Genomic DNA, 16087 nt, shown 5'->3' on the forward strand with positions numbered 1-16087 from the left:
CATGCTCCGATCCCTCCCCCCCCGTGCTCCGACGCCCCCCCGTGCCCTGATCTCCCCCCCCTGTGCCCTGATCTCCCCCCCTTATACTTACCGATCCTGGCGGGGTCCGTCAGTCTTCTTCCCCGAGCGCCGCCATGTTCCAAAATGGCGGGCGCATGCGCAGTGCGCCCGCCGAATCTGCCGGCCGGCAGATTCGTTCCAATGTGAATTTTGATCACTGTGATATAATCTATCACAGTGGTCAAAATAAAAAAACAGTAAATGACCCCCCCCCCCCCTTTGTCCCCCATAGATAGGGACAATAATAAAATAAAGAATTTTTTTTTTTTTTTCACTAAGGTTGGAGTTAGAACTAGGGTTAGGGTTAGGGGTAGGGGTAGGGTTAGGGGTAGGGGTAGGGGTAGGGTTAGGGTTAGGGGTAGGGTTAGGGTTAGGGGTAGGGTTAGGGGTAGGGTTAGGGTTAGGGGTAGGGTTAGGGGTAGGGTTAGGGGTAGGGGTAGGGATAGGGTTAGGGGTAGGGTTAGGGTTAGGGTTAGGGTTTCGGTATGTGCACACGTATTCTGGTCCTCTGCGGATTTTTCTGCAGCGGATTTGATAAATCCGCAGTGCTAAACCGCTGCGGATTTATGGCAGATTTACCGCGGTTTTTCTGCGCATTTCACTGCGGTTTTACAACTGCGATTTTCTATTGGAGCAGTTGTAAAACCGCTGTGGAATCCGCAGAAAGAAGTGACATGCTGCGGAATGTAAACCGCTGCGTTTCCGTGCAGTTTTTCCGCAGCATGTGTACAGCGATTTTTGTTTCCCATAGGTTTACATTGAAATGTAAACTCATGGGAAACTGCTGCGGATCCGCAGCGTTTTCCAAAGCGTGTGCACATACCTTTAGAATTAGGCTATGTGCACACGGTGCGGATTTGGCTGCGGATCCGCAGCGGATTGGCCGCTGCGGATCCGCAGCAGTGTTCCATCAGGTTTACAGTACCATGTAAACCTATGGAAAACCAAATCCGCTGTGCCCATGGTGCGGAAAATACCGCACGGAAACGCTGCGTTGTATTTTCCGCAGCATGTCAATTCTTTGTGCGGATTCCGCAGCGTTTTACACCTATTCCTCAATAGGAATCCGCAGGTGAAATCCGCAGTAAATCCGCAGGTAAAACACAGTGCCTTTTACCCGCGGATTTTTCAAAAATGGTGCGGAAAAATCTCACACGAATCCGCAACGTGGGTACATAGCCTTAGGGTTAGGGTTGGGTTGGAATTAGGGTTGTGGTTAGGGTTAGGGGTGTGTTGGGGTTAGGGTTGTGGTTAGGGGTGTGTTGCGGTTAGGGTTGTGGTTAGGGTTACGGCTACAGTTGGGATAAGGGTTAGGGGTGTGTTGGCGTAAGAATTGAGGGGTTTCCACTGTTTAGGCACATCAGGGGGTCTCCAAACGCAACATGGCGCCACCATTGATTCCAGCCAATCTTTTATTCAAAAAGTCAAATGGTGCTCCTTCCCTTCCGAGCCCCGACGTGTGCCCAAACAGTGGTTTACCCCCACATATGGGGTATCAGTGTACTCAGGACAAACTGGGCAACAATTACTGGGGTCCAATTTCTCCTGTTACCCTTGAGAAAATAAAAAATTGCTTGCTAAAACATCATTTTTGAGGAAAGTAAAATGATTTTTTATTTTCACGGCTCTGCGTTGTAAACGTCTGTGAAGCACTTGGGGGTTCAAAGTGCTCACCACATATCTAGATAAGTTCCTTGGGGGGTCTAGTTTCCAAAATGGGGTCACTTGTGGGGGGTTTCTACTGTTTAGGCACACCAGGGGCTCTGCAAACGCAACGTGACGCCCGCAGACCATTCCATCAAAGTCTGCATTTCAAAACGTCACTACTTGACTTCCGAGCCCCGACATGTGCCCAAACAGTGGTTTACCCCCACATATGGGGTATCAGCGTACTCAGGACAAACTGGGCAACAATTACTGGGGTCCAATTTCTCCTGTTACCCTTGAGAAAATAAAAAATTGCTTGCTAAAACATCATTTTTGAGGAAAGAAAAATGATTTTTTATTTTCACGGCTCTGCGTTGTAAACGTCTGTGAAGCACTTGGGGGTTCAAAGTGCTCACCACATATCTAGATAAGTTCCTTGGGGGGTCTAGTTTCCAAAATGGTGTCACTTGTGGGGGGTTTCTACTGTTTAGGCACACCAGGGGCTCTGCAAACGCAACGTGACGCCCGCAGACCATTCCATCAAAGTCTGCATTTCAAAAGTCACTACTTCCCTTCTGAGCCCCGACGTGTGCCCAAACAGTGGTTTACCCCCACATATGGGGTATCAGCGTACTCAGGAGAAACTGGACAACAACTTTTGGGGTCCAATTTCTCCTGTAACCCTTGGGAAAATAAAAAATTCTGGGCTAAAAAATTATTTTTGAGGAAAGAAAACGTATTTATTATTTTCACTGCTCTGTGTTATAAACTTCTGTGAAGCACTTGGGGGTTCAAAGTGCTCACCTCACATCTAGATAAGTTCCTTTCGGGGTCTAGTTTCTAAAATGGGGTCACTTGTGGGGGGTTTCTACTGTTTAGCCACATCAGGGGCTCTGCAAACGCAACGTAACGCCCGCAGAGCATTCCATCAAAGTCTGCATTTCAAAATGTCACTACTTGACTTCCGAGCCCCGACATGTGCCCAAACTGTGGTTTACCCCCACATATGGGGTATCAGCGTACTCAGGAGAAACTGTACAACAACTTTTGGGGTCAAATTTCTCCTGTTACCCTTGGGAAAATAATAAATTGCAGGCTAAAAAATCATTTTAGAGAAAATAAAATTTTTATTTTATTTTCATGGCTCTGCGTTATAAACTTCTGTGAAGCACTTGGAAGTTCAAAGTCCTCACCACACATCTAGATTAGTTCCTTTGGGGGTCTAGTTTCCAAAATGGGGTCATATGTGGGGGATCTCCAATGTTTAGGCACACAGGGGCTCTCCAAACGTGACATGGTGTCCGCTAATGATTGGAGCTAATTTTCCATTTAAAAAGCCAATTGGCGTGCCTTCCCTTCCGAGCCCTGCCGTGCGCCCAAACAGTGGTTTACCCCCACATATGGGGTATCAGCGTACTCAGGACAAACTGGACAACAACATTTGCGGTCCAATTTCTCCTATTACCCTTGGCAAAATAGGAAATTCCAGGCTAAAAATCATTTTTGAGGAAAGAAAAATTATTTTTTATTTTCATGGCTCTGCATTATAAACTTCTGTGAAGCACCTGGGGGTTTAAAGTGCTCAATATGCATCTAGATAAGTTCCTTGGGGGGTCTAGTTTCCAAAATGGGGTCACTTGTGGGGGAGCTCCAATGCATAGGCACACAGGGGCTCTCTAAACGCGACATGGTGTCCGCTAACAATTGGAGCTAATTTTCCATTCAAAAAGTCAAATGGCGCGCCTTCCCTTCCGAGCCCTGCCGTGTGCCCAAACAGTGGTTTACCCCCACATATGAGGTATCGGCGTACTCGGGAGAAATTGCCCAACAAATTTTAGGATTCATTTTATCCTATTGCCCATGTGAAAATGAAAAACTGAGGCGAAAAGAATTTTTTTGTGAAAAAAAAAAGTACTTTTTCATTTTTACAGATCAATTTGTGAAGCACCTGAGGGTTTAAAGTGCTCAATATGCATCTAGATAAGTTCCTTGGGGGGTCTAGTTTCCAAAATGGGGTCATTTGTGGGGGAGCTCCAATGTTTAGGCACACGGGGGCTCTCCAAACACGACATGGTGTCCGCTAACGATGGAGATAATTTTTCATTCAAAGAGTCAAATGGCGCTCCTTCCCTTCCGAACCTTACCATGTGCCCAAACAGTGGTTTACCTCCACATGTGAGGTATCGGTGTACTCATGAGAAATTGCCCAACAAATTTTAGGATCCATTTTATCCTGTTGCCCATGTGAAAATGAAAAAAATTGAGGCTAAAAGAATTTTTTTGTGAAAAAAAAGTACTTTTTCATTTTTACGGATCAATTTGTGAAGCCCCCGGGGGTTCAAAGTTCTCACTATGCATCTAGATAAGTTCCTTGGGGCGTCTAGTTTCCAAAATGGGGTCACGTGTGGGGGAGCTCCAATTTTTAGGCACACGGGGGCTCTCCAAACGTGACATGGTGTCCGCTAAAGAGTGGAGCCAATTTTTCATTCAAAAAGTCAAATGGCGCTCCTTCCCTTCCAAGCCCTGCCGTGCGCCCAAACAGTGGTTTACCCCCACATATGAGGTATCAGCGTACTCAGGACAAATTGGACAACAACTTTCGTGGTTCAGTTTCTCCTTGTACCATTGGGAAAATAAAAAAAATGTTGCTAAAAGATAATTTTTGTGACTAAAAAGTTAAATGTTCATTTTTTCCTTCCATGTTGCTTCTGCTGCTGTGAAGCACCTGAAGGGTTAAAAAACTTCTTGAATGTGGTTTTGAGCACCTTGAGGGGTGCATTTTTTAGAATGGTGTCACTTTTGGGTATTTTCATCCATATAGACCCCTCAAACTGACTTCAAATGTGAGGTGGTCCCTAAAAAAAATGGTTTTGTAAATTTCGTTGTAAAAATGAGAAATCGCTGGTCAAATTTTAACTCTTATAACTTCCTAGCAAAAAAAAATGTTGTTTCCAAAATTGTGCTGGTGTAAAGTAGACATGTGGGAAATGTTATTTATTAACTATTTTGTGTCACATAACTCTCTGGTTTAACAGAATAAAAATTCAAAATGTGAAAATTGCGAAATTTTCAAAATTTTCGCCAAATTTCCGTTTTTATCACAAATAAACGCAGAATTTATTGACCTAAATTTACCACTAACATGAAGCCCAATATGTCACGAAAAAACAATCTCAGAACCGCTAGGATCCGTTGAAGCGTTCCTGAGTTATTACCTCATAAAGGGACACTGGTCAGAATTGCAAAAAACGGCCAGGTCATTAAGGTCAAAATAGGCTGGGTCATGAAGGGGTTAAGAAGCATTCCCAGTCTGCAGTCAAAATTAAGGGAACTTGCCTAAGAAAACTTATTAAAGGAAGTCTGTCAGCTGTTTTGTCCCTTGGTGTCAGCCAGAGATAACCAGAGATAAATGAGGTGTACTCTGGGCGTTCCTTTACTGGGAAGAGTTCCAGGCTGTCTGCGCTGATTGTTCCCCAATCCCTCTTTTTATTATTTTTGGTGATGGTCCAGTGGTCTCCTGAATGGATTCTGGAAGCATATCCAACGAATAAGCCAAAACTGTCTCTTGTGAACCAACCCCTTTAAATATTTGACCCATCTTTAAAGAGTAACAATTGCTGTAAAATTACCTTCATACATTAATAGTACGTGTAAAAACGAGAAAAAAAATCTCAGAAACGAGAAAAATTTGTTTTAGCTGATTACAGATTTCACCTATAAATTGAGAAAATAGTCAGTCCAGGAAAAGAAAGAAGCAGATTTCTCTGATGAGAATTATTACAAAGTTGATTATTTTCTTGTGTACTATTAATTTATTGGATGAAAATTAAAACGATGGTTACACTTTAAAAATAACACTTCTGTATAGAACTTATTTTCTTCTTTTTTTTTCGCCACCCCCTCCTATTGGAGCCAGTTTGTCTCAATTCATAAATGTAGCTTACACTTTAGTTGCTTAGAGATCCACCCACAGATTAATCTGACTTTTCACGAATAACGAGAAAAAATCGACAAAATTTGGAGCAGAACTATTTGATTTATTCCTCCGATTTCAAGCGGGACCCTCATGATCTTACGTGGCTTTGCAGCAGCTGCCTGGCACTACATTGCACTTATCATGTGGTTTACTAGATCATACCTCTATAATTCTATTTCAGATCTTCTCACCCCTCCATCCTTGATCGTCTCTTCCTCCATTCGCCCGGTAAATGGCACCACCCTAAATTTGAAGTGTAATCCAGGGACACAGACCGTCCACAGTATTTACTTCTATAGAAATGATGAATTACTGTCATGCAGCTCCTCTCATCTATCGTGCAGTAGTTCTAATGTCTACCTGTACTTCAATCCCATCCTGGGCAGTGATACCGGTATTTATACTTGTGGCATTGAAAATCCTGTAAGCAGCAACAGGAGCACAGGGAGGTACCTGGATGTTGCAGGTAAGTGTGAGAAGATGGACATACTGCCCCCGATCCCCCGTGAAGACACGGGTACTAATACAGTGCATAACGTGAATTGTCATATGGTTATTAGTCTTGGTGTTTTCTTCTGCCCAGCAACAGGTAGTAATGGACAGAGTGAAAAGGTGGGACTAGCCCAGAGAGGGAGGGGCAACATAGCAAGATCAGAGAGGACTTCCTGGCAGTGAGTCAGACAAGACGTAGCTTACAGCTAGAGCAGATGTTTGGTCTGAGTGAGTGGAGACCGAGGCAGTGAATAGCCTGATTCTGAGCAAAGAAAGAAAAATGTATATACACAGTGACTGCACCAGCAGAATAGTGAGTGCAGCTCTGGGGTATAATACAGGATGTAACTCAGGATCAGTAATGTAGTGTATGTACACAGTGACTGCACCAGCAGAATAGTGAGTGCAGCTCTGGAGTATAATACAGGATGTAACCCATGATCAGTAATGTAATGTATGTACACAGTGACTGCACCAGCAGAATAGTGAGTGCAGCTCTGGAGTATAATACAGGATGTAACTCAGGATCAGTAATGCAATGTATGTACACAGTGACTGCACCAGCTGAATAGTGAGTGCAGCTCTGGGGTATAATACAGGATGTAACCCAGGATCAGTAATGTAATGTATGTACACAGTGACTGCACCAGCAGAATACTGAGTGCAGCTCTGGAGTATAATACAGGATGTAACTCAGGATCAGTAATGTAATGTATGTATACAGTGACTGCACCAGCAGAACATTGAGTGCAGCTCTGGAGTATAATACAGGATGTAACTCAGGATCAGTAATGTAATGTATGTACACAGTGACTGCACCAGCAGAATAGTGAGTGCAGCTCTGGTGTATAATTGCTATGAACTGGTGGTTTAGGAGCAACATGGGACGAGCTTTGAAGGAAGTGGTAACTGTACTGACCGCAGTCCCTAAGCTCAACACAACACTAGAAGTAGCCGTGGGATGCTCCTGTCACTCCCTAGGCACCTCGTCACAGCCTGAGAATTAACTACCCCTAAAGATAGAAACAGGAAAACTATCTTGCCTCAGAAAAATCCCCAAAGGATAGATAGCCCCCCACAAGTAATGACTGTGAGTGGAGAGGGAAAAGACATACACAGAATGAAACCAGGATGTAGCACGGGAGGCCAGTCTAGCTAGATAGATAGTACAGGATAGAATACTGTGCAGTCAGTATTAAAAACTACAAAAATCCACACAGAGTTTACAAAAATCTCCACACTTGACTAAAGGTGTGGAGGGTAAATCTGCTTCCCAGAGCTTCCAGCATAACTGAATTAATCCATACTGACAAGCTGGACAAAACATAGAATGCACAGAACGAATAAGTCCACAACATGTGGACAGAAAAGAGCAAAGCAAGGACTTATCTTTGCTGAACTGGTCAGGATATCAGGGAAATCCAAGAGAGATGTGAATCCAACCAGGAACCATTGACAAGTGGCACTGGCTGAAGGAAAGAGCCAGGCATAAATAGCCGAGCAAAAAGACAATCAGTGGAAGCAGCTGCAGACTGCTAAATCCAAGAAGCAGCCATTCCACTTAAAACCACCGGAGGGAGCCCAAAAGCAGAACTCACAAAAGTGCCACTTACAACCACCGGAGGGAGCCCAAGAGCGGAATTCACAACAGTACCCCCCCCCCTTGAGGAGGGGTCACCGAACCCTCACCAGAGCCCCCAGGCCGATCAGGACCAGCCAAGTGAAAAGCACGAACCAAATCGGCGGCATGGACATCGGAGGCAACAACCCAAGAATTATCCTCCTGGCCATAACCCTTCCACTTGACAAGATACTGAAGCCTCCGCCTCGAAAAACGAAAATCCAAAATTTTCTCAACCTCATATTCCAACTCTCCCTCAACCAACACCGGGGCAGGAGGATCAACCAAGGGAACAACGGGCACCACATATCTCCGCAACAAAGATCTATGGAAAACATTATGAATGGCAAAAGAGGCTGGAAGAGCCAAAAGAAAAGACACCGGATTAATAATTTCAGAAATCTTATAACGACCAATAAACCGAGGCTTAAACTTAGGGGAAGAAACCTTCATAGGAACATGACGAGAGGACAACCAGACCAAATCCCCCACACGAAGCCGAGGACCAACACACCGATGGCGGTTAGCAAAACGTTGAGCCTTTTCCTGAGACAACGTCAAATTGTCCACCACATGAGTCCAAATCTGCTGCAGCCTGTCCACTACAAAAATCCACACAGAGATTACAAAAATCTCCACACCTGACTAAAGGTGTGGAGGGTAAATCTGCTTCCCAGAGCTACCAGCTAACAGAAATAAACCATCCTGACAAGCTGGACAAAATATAGAATGCACAGAACAATAAGTCCACAACATGTCGACTGAAAAGAGCAAAGCCAGGACTTATCTTTGCTGAACTGGTCAGGATATCAGGGAAATCCAAGAGAGATGTGAATCCAACCAGGAACCATTGACAAGTGCCACTGGCTGAAGGAAAGAGCCAGGCATAAATAGCCGAGCAGAAAGACAATCAGTGGAAGCAGCTGCAGACTGCTAAATCCAAGGAGCAGCCATTCCACTTAAAACCACTGGAGGGAGCCCAAGAGCGGAATTCACAACATATAATACAGGATGTAACTCAGGATCAGTAATGTAATGTATATACACAGTGACAGCACCAGCAGAATGGTGAGTGCAGCTCTGGAGTATAATACAGGAGGTAACTCAGGATCAGTAATGTAATGTGTGTACACAGTGACTGCACCAGCAGAATTGTGAGTGCAGCTCTGGAGTATAATACAGGAGGTAACTCAGGATCAGTAATGTAATGTATGTACACAGTGACTGCACCAGCAGAATAGTGAGTGCAGCTCTGGAGTATAATACAGGATGTAACTCAGGATCAGTAATGTAATGTGTGTACACAGTGACTGCACCAGCAGAACAGTGAGTGCAGCTCTGGGCTATAATACAGGATGTAACTCCGGATCAGTAATGTAATGTGTGTACACAGTGACTGCACCAGCAGAATTGTGAGTGCAGCTCTGGAGTATAATACAGGATGTAACTCAGGATCAGTAATGTAATGTATGTACACAGTGACTGCACCAGCAGAATAGTGAGTGCAGCTCTGGAGTATAATACAGGATGCAACTCAGGATCAGTAATGTAATGTATGTACACAGTGACTGCACCAGCAGAACAGTGAGTGCAGCTCTGGGCTATAATACAGGATGTAACTCAGGATCAGTAATGTAATGTATGTGCACAGTGACTGCACCAGCAGAATAGTGAGTGCAGCTCTGGGGTATAATACAGGATGTAACTCAGGATCAGTAATGTATGTACACAGTGACTGCACCAGCAGAATAGTAAGTGCAGCTCTGGAGAATAATACAGGAGGTAACTCAGGATCAGTAATGTAATGTAATGTACACAGTGACTGCACCAGCAGAATAGTGAGTGCAGCTCTGGAGTATAATACAGGAGGTAACTCAGGATCAGTAATGTAATGTATATACACAGTGACTGCACCAGCAGAATAGTGAGTGCAGCTCTGGAGTATAATACAGGAGGTAACTCAGGATCAGTAGTGTAATGTATGTACACAGTGACTGCACCAGCAGAATAGTGAGTGCAGCTCTGGGGTATAATACAGGATGTAACTCAGGATCAGTAATGTAATGTATGTACACAGTGACTGCACCAGCAGAATAGTGAGTGCAGCTCTGGAGTATGATACAGGAGGTAACTCAGGATCAGTAATGTAATGTATGTACACAGTGACTGCACCAGCAGAATAGTGAGTGCAGCTCTGGGGTATAATACAGGATGTAACTCAGGATCAGTAGTGTAATGTATGTACACAGTGACTGCACCAGCAGAATATAATATAATAATATATAATAATATAATCTTCAATGACAAAGCCCTGATGGCTGCATTTTTAGATATCCTAGCTAATTTTTCAGCTCAACCTCAAATATTGTATTTAGAGCACAGAAGTCAGCAGTTTGTACCTTTGGATACAGGATGGTCATTTGTGGTATAAAAACAGCAGAACATTTTTTTAATTAAGGCTATTTGTAAAATTGCCTAAGTTTCTATTTTTAGGTTCATTGGTGCAATAACAAAATTCCGCATTGATGTGCACACTTACTCATTTTATTCCTTTGTCTACGCTCTGATTTACAGTCCATGTATCTGGAGTGACTCTACGCAGTAATGCCTCCGGTCCGGTCATCGCTGAGAAGGAGGCCGTCTCTCTCGTTTGTTCTTCCTATGGCACAGACGTCAGTTACAACTGGACACTAATGGAGTTACCATTGCCTCAAAACCCCCGATATCACCTGACTAACGGTAACTCAACTCTCGTCATCAGTCCGGTGATGAGGAGCGATCGGGGATCATTCACTTGCCGAGTCTCCAACTACCTGAACAGTCAACTAAGCAACCCCCTAAATCTGACATGTGAGTACTCCTTCACGTCCATGGTTCATCGTATACTGTATGCCGGTAGTAATTCCGATAGATAGTTTTACGTGAGCCTCCCTCATCCATGGCTGGTCTCTGTTCTCCTGGCTCAAGCAATGAGCCATCAACCAGATGTGTTCACTTCAGCCAAGAGTTGACACCACTGAGGCCACCAGTGTTTGACTGTAGCGATAAAACGTTGTGTATAGGAAAAAATTGAACCTTGTTCTGATGTTTTTTAAGTTCTAAGGCCCCTTCAACAAGGATTTTTCCATCCACAGGGTCTCCAGAAGGCAACATTGAGTGCCGAGCAGAACATTTAGATCAAAGTGTCCAGCTTTACTGCTTGTGGCCTGGAGGATACCCACCGGCTGTTGTACACCTGATGTATGAAAACATTGTTCTAAGTGGGGCTGATAATAGCACAGCAGTGGTGCCGACCAACCAGTTTTCCCCTGGAGCTCCGCTGTCTTGCAGTGGAAGCCATGTTGGATCAAGTGAAATGTGCTTGCTAGCGATTGGTAAGAAGTTAAGAAGACTATACGGTACCCTAACATTTCCGAAACATTATTTTGAGGGTGATATTTGTCCATATGCCCTAATAAAGCTTATGGACATTATGAAGGAAGTCCACCTCTTGAGACTCCTCTACGAGCCATGGTGGAGCGTCTCATGCATAAAGCTTCTTCAGAGGAGTGTAGTACTGGAGCTCTAGTGCCACTTACCCTAAAATCCAACATCAATCCATTATCGAGCCTTGCCACATGACTTGGCATAAGAAGTCCAACCAGAAACTCTATTTGCAGACACGTGTTTCAGGGTGTTTGCTCTTCATTGGTGCAAAACAAGAGATCTAATTTGGCTGGATGAGAGACCTCTAATGTTTCTCCTTGTGTAAGGAGACTTATAGGCAATGTCATGCTGTTTTAGGAAGTTAAATATGTAAATTACCTCTAAAGAGAAGAAGAGAACTGGAACTTTTGTGCCACCTATTGGAAGTAGCAATCCTAAAAGTCAATATCGATCCATTTAAAAATGATGATCACTAACGGGAGGTGGGATTTTGAGGAGCTGTGTCATGTTTCATATCATAGGAATTTCGGACAGGTTAATTAAAATGTATGTAAATGAAGTCCACAAAATCTTCCTCTCTGATGCCATATAATTTTTTTTTTTCAGATATTCCGCGGTCTACTGGATTCATTAACGACAGCATTAACACGGCCAACAAGGGGAACAGCGCCGTTCTATCAGTGACTCTAAACAGCGGGAACGCTTCGGGAGCTCAGATCTTCCCTGCAACGTTCTCGTGGGTCCGCCTTGACCCAACTCCATCCAAACTGATCACTACGAAAGATATCATCATTATGTCTAATGACTACTCATCATACATGATCATACAAGAAATGAATGAGGAGTTTAATGGAAAGTACATGTGCAGAGCTGAGAATCCCATTGGAAGCAATTATTTTACATTCTTTCTCAATGCGAAGAAAGAAGGTACATTAAATATCTGTATGTGGCAGTAATTATCATCCAATAATTTATGTGTGTTATGATTATTAAGGTCCAATGTAAATGAAATGGGGCGCTATAGATTTCTACCATGGTGCACTACCCATTCCTACCACCAGATGGGAGAATTCTACAGTAGGATTGTGCTATGTTATATGCTATCAAGATTAAATATTACAGCACTCCATGTGGTCAGGCTTGGTGCTGCAAGCAAATTGTTACACCAGATTTTTTTATGCAATATTTAATTGAAAAAAAAATAAAAAATTAAAAGCGTTATTAGAGCCTAAACAATAATGGACTGTTCTTAGGACATGTTATTAATGTACTAAAGGTAGAATTCCACAAATGGGATCTCATCAAATCGGCTTCTATCTGCCGGAACCTCTCTCGATTAGCTTTGACTTGTCCAACATCAGTGTTGAGATGTGATACGCATGATCAAAGGAGGAGCTGAAGATGCCCCCAGGTGGGAGGCTCATCAAAGGGATTCTGTTCAATGACCATACCATGCTAAACTGGCCACTGGATCAGGGTCCCACTAATCAATTAGCTCATCTCTACGTCTAACACATCACTATAATAGGAACCTTCTAAATCCTCTTCATTCATTTTCAGACCACCTGATTGGTGGTTTTCAGCCCGATTCAAGTTTCAAAAAGTTTCTCTTGTGGGAGTGTCTCTCCATGTAATATAGGCTGGATGTGAGCTCTGTGTGTCTCTCCCAGTAATATAGCCTGGATGTGAGCTCTGTGTGTCTCTCCCAGTAATATAGGCTGGATGTGAGATCTGTGTGTCTCTCCCAGTAATATAGGCTGGATGTGAGTTCTGTGTGTCTCTTCCAGTAATATAGGCTGGATGTGAGATCTGTGTGTGTCTCCCAGTAATACAGGCTGGATGTGAGTTCTGTGTGTCTCTTCCAGTAATATAGGCTGGATGTGAGATCTGTGTGTCTCTCCCAGTAATATAGGCTGGATGTGAGTTCTGTGTGTCTCTTCCAGTAATATAGGCTGGATGTGAGATCTGTGTGTCTCTCCCAGTAATATAGGCTGGATGTGAGTTCTGTGTGTCTCTCCCAGTAATATAGGCTGGATGTGAGCTCTGTGTGTCCTCTTAGTAATATAGGCTGGATGTGAGTTCTGTGTGTCTCTCCATGTAATATAGGCTGGATGTGATGTCTGTGTGTCTCTCCCAGTAATATAGGCTGGATGTGATGTCTGTGTGTCTCTCCATGTAATATAGGCTGGATGTGATGTCTGTGTGTCTCTCCCAGTAATATATGCTGGATGTGAGCTCTGTGTGTCTCTCCCATTAATATAGGCTGGATGTGACCTTTGTGTTTCTCCCTGTAATATAGGCTGGATGTGAGGTCTGTGTGTCTCTCCCATTAATATAGGCTGAATGTGAGCGCTGTGTGTCTCTTCCAGTAATACAGGCTGGATGTGAGCTCTGTGTGTGCCTCTCCCTGTAATATAGGCTGGATGTGACCTCTGTGTTTCTCCCAGTAATATAGGCTGGATGTGAGTTCTGTGTGTCTCTCCATGTAATATAGGCTGGATGTGAGCTCTGTGTGTCTCTCCCAGTAATATAGGCTGGGTGGGAGATCTGTGTGTCTCTCCCAGTAATATAGGCTGGATGTGAGATCTGTGTGTCTCTCCCAGTAATATAGGCTGGATGTGAGCTCTGTGCGTCTCTCCCAGTAATATAGGCTGGATGTGAGATCTGTGTGTATCTCTCAGTAATATAGGCTGGATGTGAGCTCTGTGTGTGTCTCCCAGTAATATAGGCTGGATGTGAGGTCTGTGTGTCTCTTCCAGTAATATAGGCTGGATGTGAGCTCTGTGTGTATCTCCCAGTAATATAGGCTGGATGTGAGCTCTGTGTGTCTCTCCCAGTAATATAGGCTGGATGTGAGCTGTGTGTTTGTCTCCCAGTAATATAGGCTGGATGTGAGCTCTGTGTGTCTCCCAGTAATATAGGCTGAATGTGAGTTCTGTGTGTCTCTTCTAGCAATATAGGCTGGATGTGAGGTCTGTGTGTGTCTCTCCCAGTAATATAGGCTGGATGTGAGCTCTGTGTGTCTCTCCCAGTAATATAGGCTGGATGTGACCTCTGTGTGTCTCTCCCAGTAATATAGGCTGGATGTGAGCTCTGTGTGTCCTCTTAGTAATATAGGCTGGGTGGGAGATCTGTGTGTCTCTCCCAGTAATATAGGCTGGATGTGAGATCTGTGTGTCTCTCCCAGTAATATAGGCTGGATGTGAGCTCTGTGCATCTCTCCCAGTAATATAGGCTGGATGTAAGATCTGTGTGTATCTCTCAGTAATATAGGCTGGATGTGAGCTCTGTGTGTGTCTCCCAGTAATATAGACTGGATGTGAGCTCTGTGTGTGTCTCTCCCTGTAATATAGGCTGGATGTGACCTCTGTGTTTCTCCCAGTAATATAGGCTGGATGTGAGTTCTGTGTGTCTCTCCATGTAATATAGGCTGGATGTGAGCTCTGTGTGTCTCTCCCAGTAATATAGGCTGGGTGGGAGATCTGTGTGTCTCTCCCAGTAATATAGGCTGGATGTGAGATCTGTGTGTCTCTCCCAGTAATATAGGCTGGATGTGAGCTCTGTGCGTCTCTCCCAGTAATATAGGCTGGATGTGAGATCTGTGTGTATCTCTCAGTAATATAGGCTGGATGTGAGCTCTGTGTGTGTCTCCCAGTAATATAGGCTGGATGTGAGGTCTGTGTGTCTCTTCCAGTAATATAGGCTGGATGTGAGCTCTGTGTGTATCTCCCAGTAATATAGGCTGGATGTGAGCTCTGTGTGTCTCTCCCAGTAATATAGGCTGGATGTGAGCTGTGTGTTTGTCTCCCAGTAATATAGGCTGGATGTAAGCTCTGTGTGTCTCCCAGTAATATAGGCTGAATGTGAGTTCTGTGTGTCTCTTCTAGCAATATAGGCTGGATGTGAGGTCTGTGTGTGTCTCTCCCAGTAATATAGGCTGGATGTGAGCTCTGTGTGTCTCTCCCAGTAATATAGGCTGGATGTGACCTCTGTGTGTCTCTCCCAGTAATATAGGCTGGATGTGAGCTCTGTGTGTCCTCTTAGTAATATAGGCTGGGTGGGAGATCTGTGTGTCTCTCCCAGTAATATAGGCTGGATGTGAGATCTGTGTGTCTCTCCCAGTAATATAGGCTGGATGTGAGCTCTGTGCGTCTCTCCCAGTAATATAGGCTGGATGTAAGATCTGTGTGTATCTCTCAGTAATATAGGCTGGATGTGAGCTCTGTGTGTGTCTCCCAGTAATATAGGCTGGATGTGAGGTCTGTGTGTATCTCCCAGTAATATAGGCTGGATCTGAGCTCTGTGTGTCTCTCCCAGTAATATAGGCTGGATGTGAGCTGTGTGTTTGTCTCCCAGTAATATAGGCTGGATGTGAGCTCTGTGTGTCTCTCCCAGTAATATAGGCTGGATGTGAGCTCTGTGTGTCCTCTTAGTAATATAGGCTGGGTGGGAGATCTGTGTGTCTCTCCCAGTAATATAGACTGGATGTGAGCTCTGTGTCTCTCCCAGTAATATAGGCTGGATGTGAGATCTGTGTGTCTCTCCCAGTAATATAGGCTGGATGTGACCTCTGTGTGTCTCCCAGTAATATAGGCTGGATGTGAGCTCTGTGTGTCTCTCCCAGTAATATATTTCAAAAACCTGACCGGCACATCCAAACATAGACTCAGTGTGAACAGGTGCTGAACCTAGAGTCGCCAACTCGTATATAGTTAAGTAAATAAGGCAGCACACTGCAGCGCTAGAACATATAAACTTGAAAAACGAAATTTGAACTGCATTACTGCACTAGAAATATGAAAAATGAGAGCATTTATAGTTATTTACTTAACTATATACGAGTTGGCGACTCTAGGTTCAGCACC

At 44.1% G+C, this 16087-nt stretch overlaps 1 protein-coding gene across 6 annotated transcripts in view; it reads left to right on the forward strand.

Moving 5' to 3' along the window:
- Positions 1–16087, forward strand: part of LOC138651280 (carcinoembryonic antigen-related cell adhesion molecule 1-like) — a 31216-nt gene that overhangs the window by 2728 nt on the left and 12401 nt on the right. For all 6 annotated transcript variants that reach the window (XM_069741357.1, XM_069741363.1, XM_069741360.1 and 3 more), the window contains exons 3-6: positions 5865–6149; positions 10371–10646; positions 10931–11170; positions 11829–12149. In XM_069741357.1, the coding sequence (XP_069597458.1) occupies positions 5865–6149; positions 10371–10646; positions 10931–11170; positions 11829–12149 (1122 nt within the window). The remainder of the gene's footprint in view (positions 1–5864; positions 6150–10370; positions 10647–10930; positions 11171–11828; positions 12150–16087) is intronic.

The sequence above is a fragment of the Ranitomeya imitator genome, chromosome 10 (assembly GCF_032444005.1).
Source record: "Ranitomeya imitator isolate aRanImi1 chromosome 10, aRanImi1.pri, whole genome shotgun sequence".
In the NCBI taxonomy this organism is placed as follows: domain Eukaryota; kingdom Metazoa; phylum Chordata; class Amphibia; order Anura; family Dendrobatidae; genus Ranitomeya; species Ranitomeya imitator.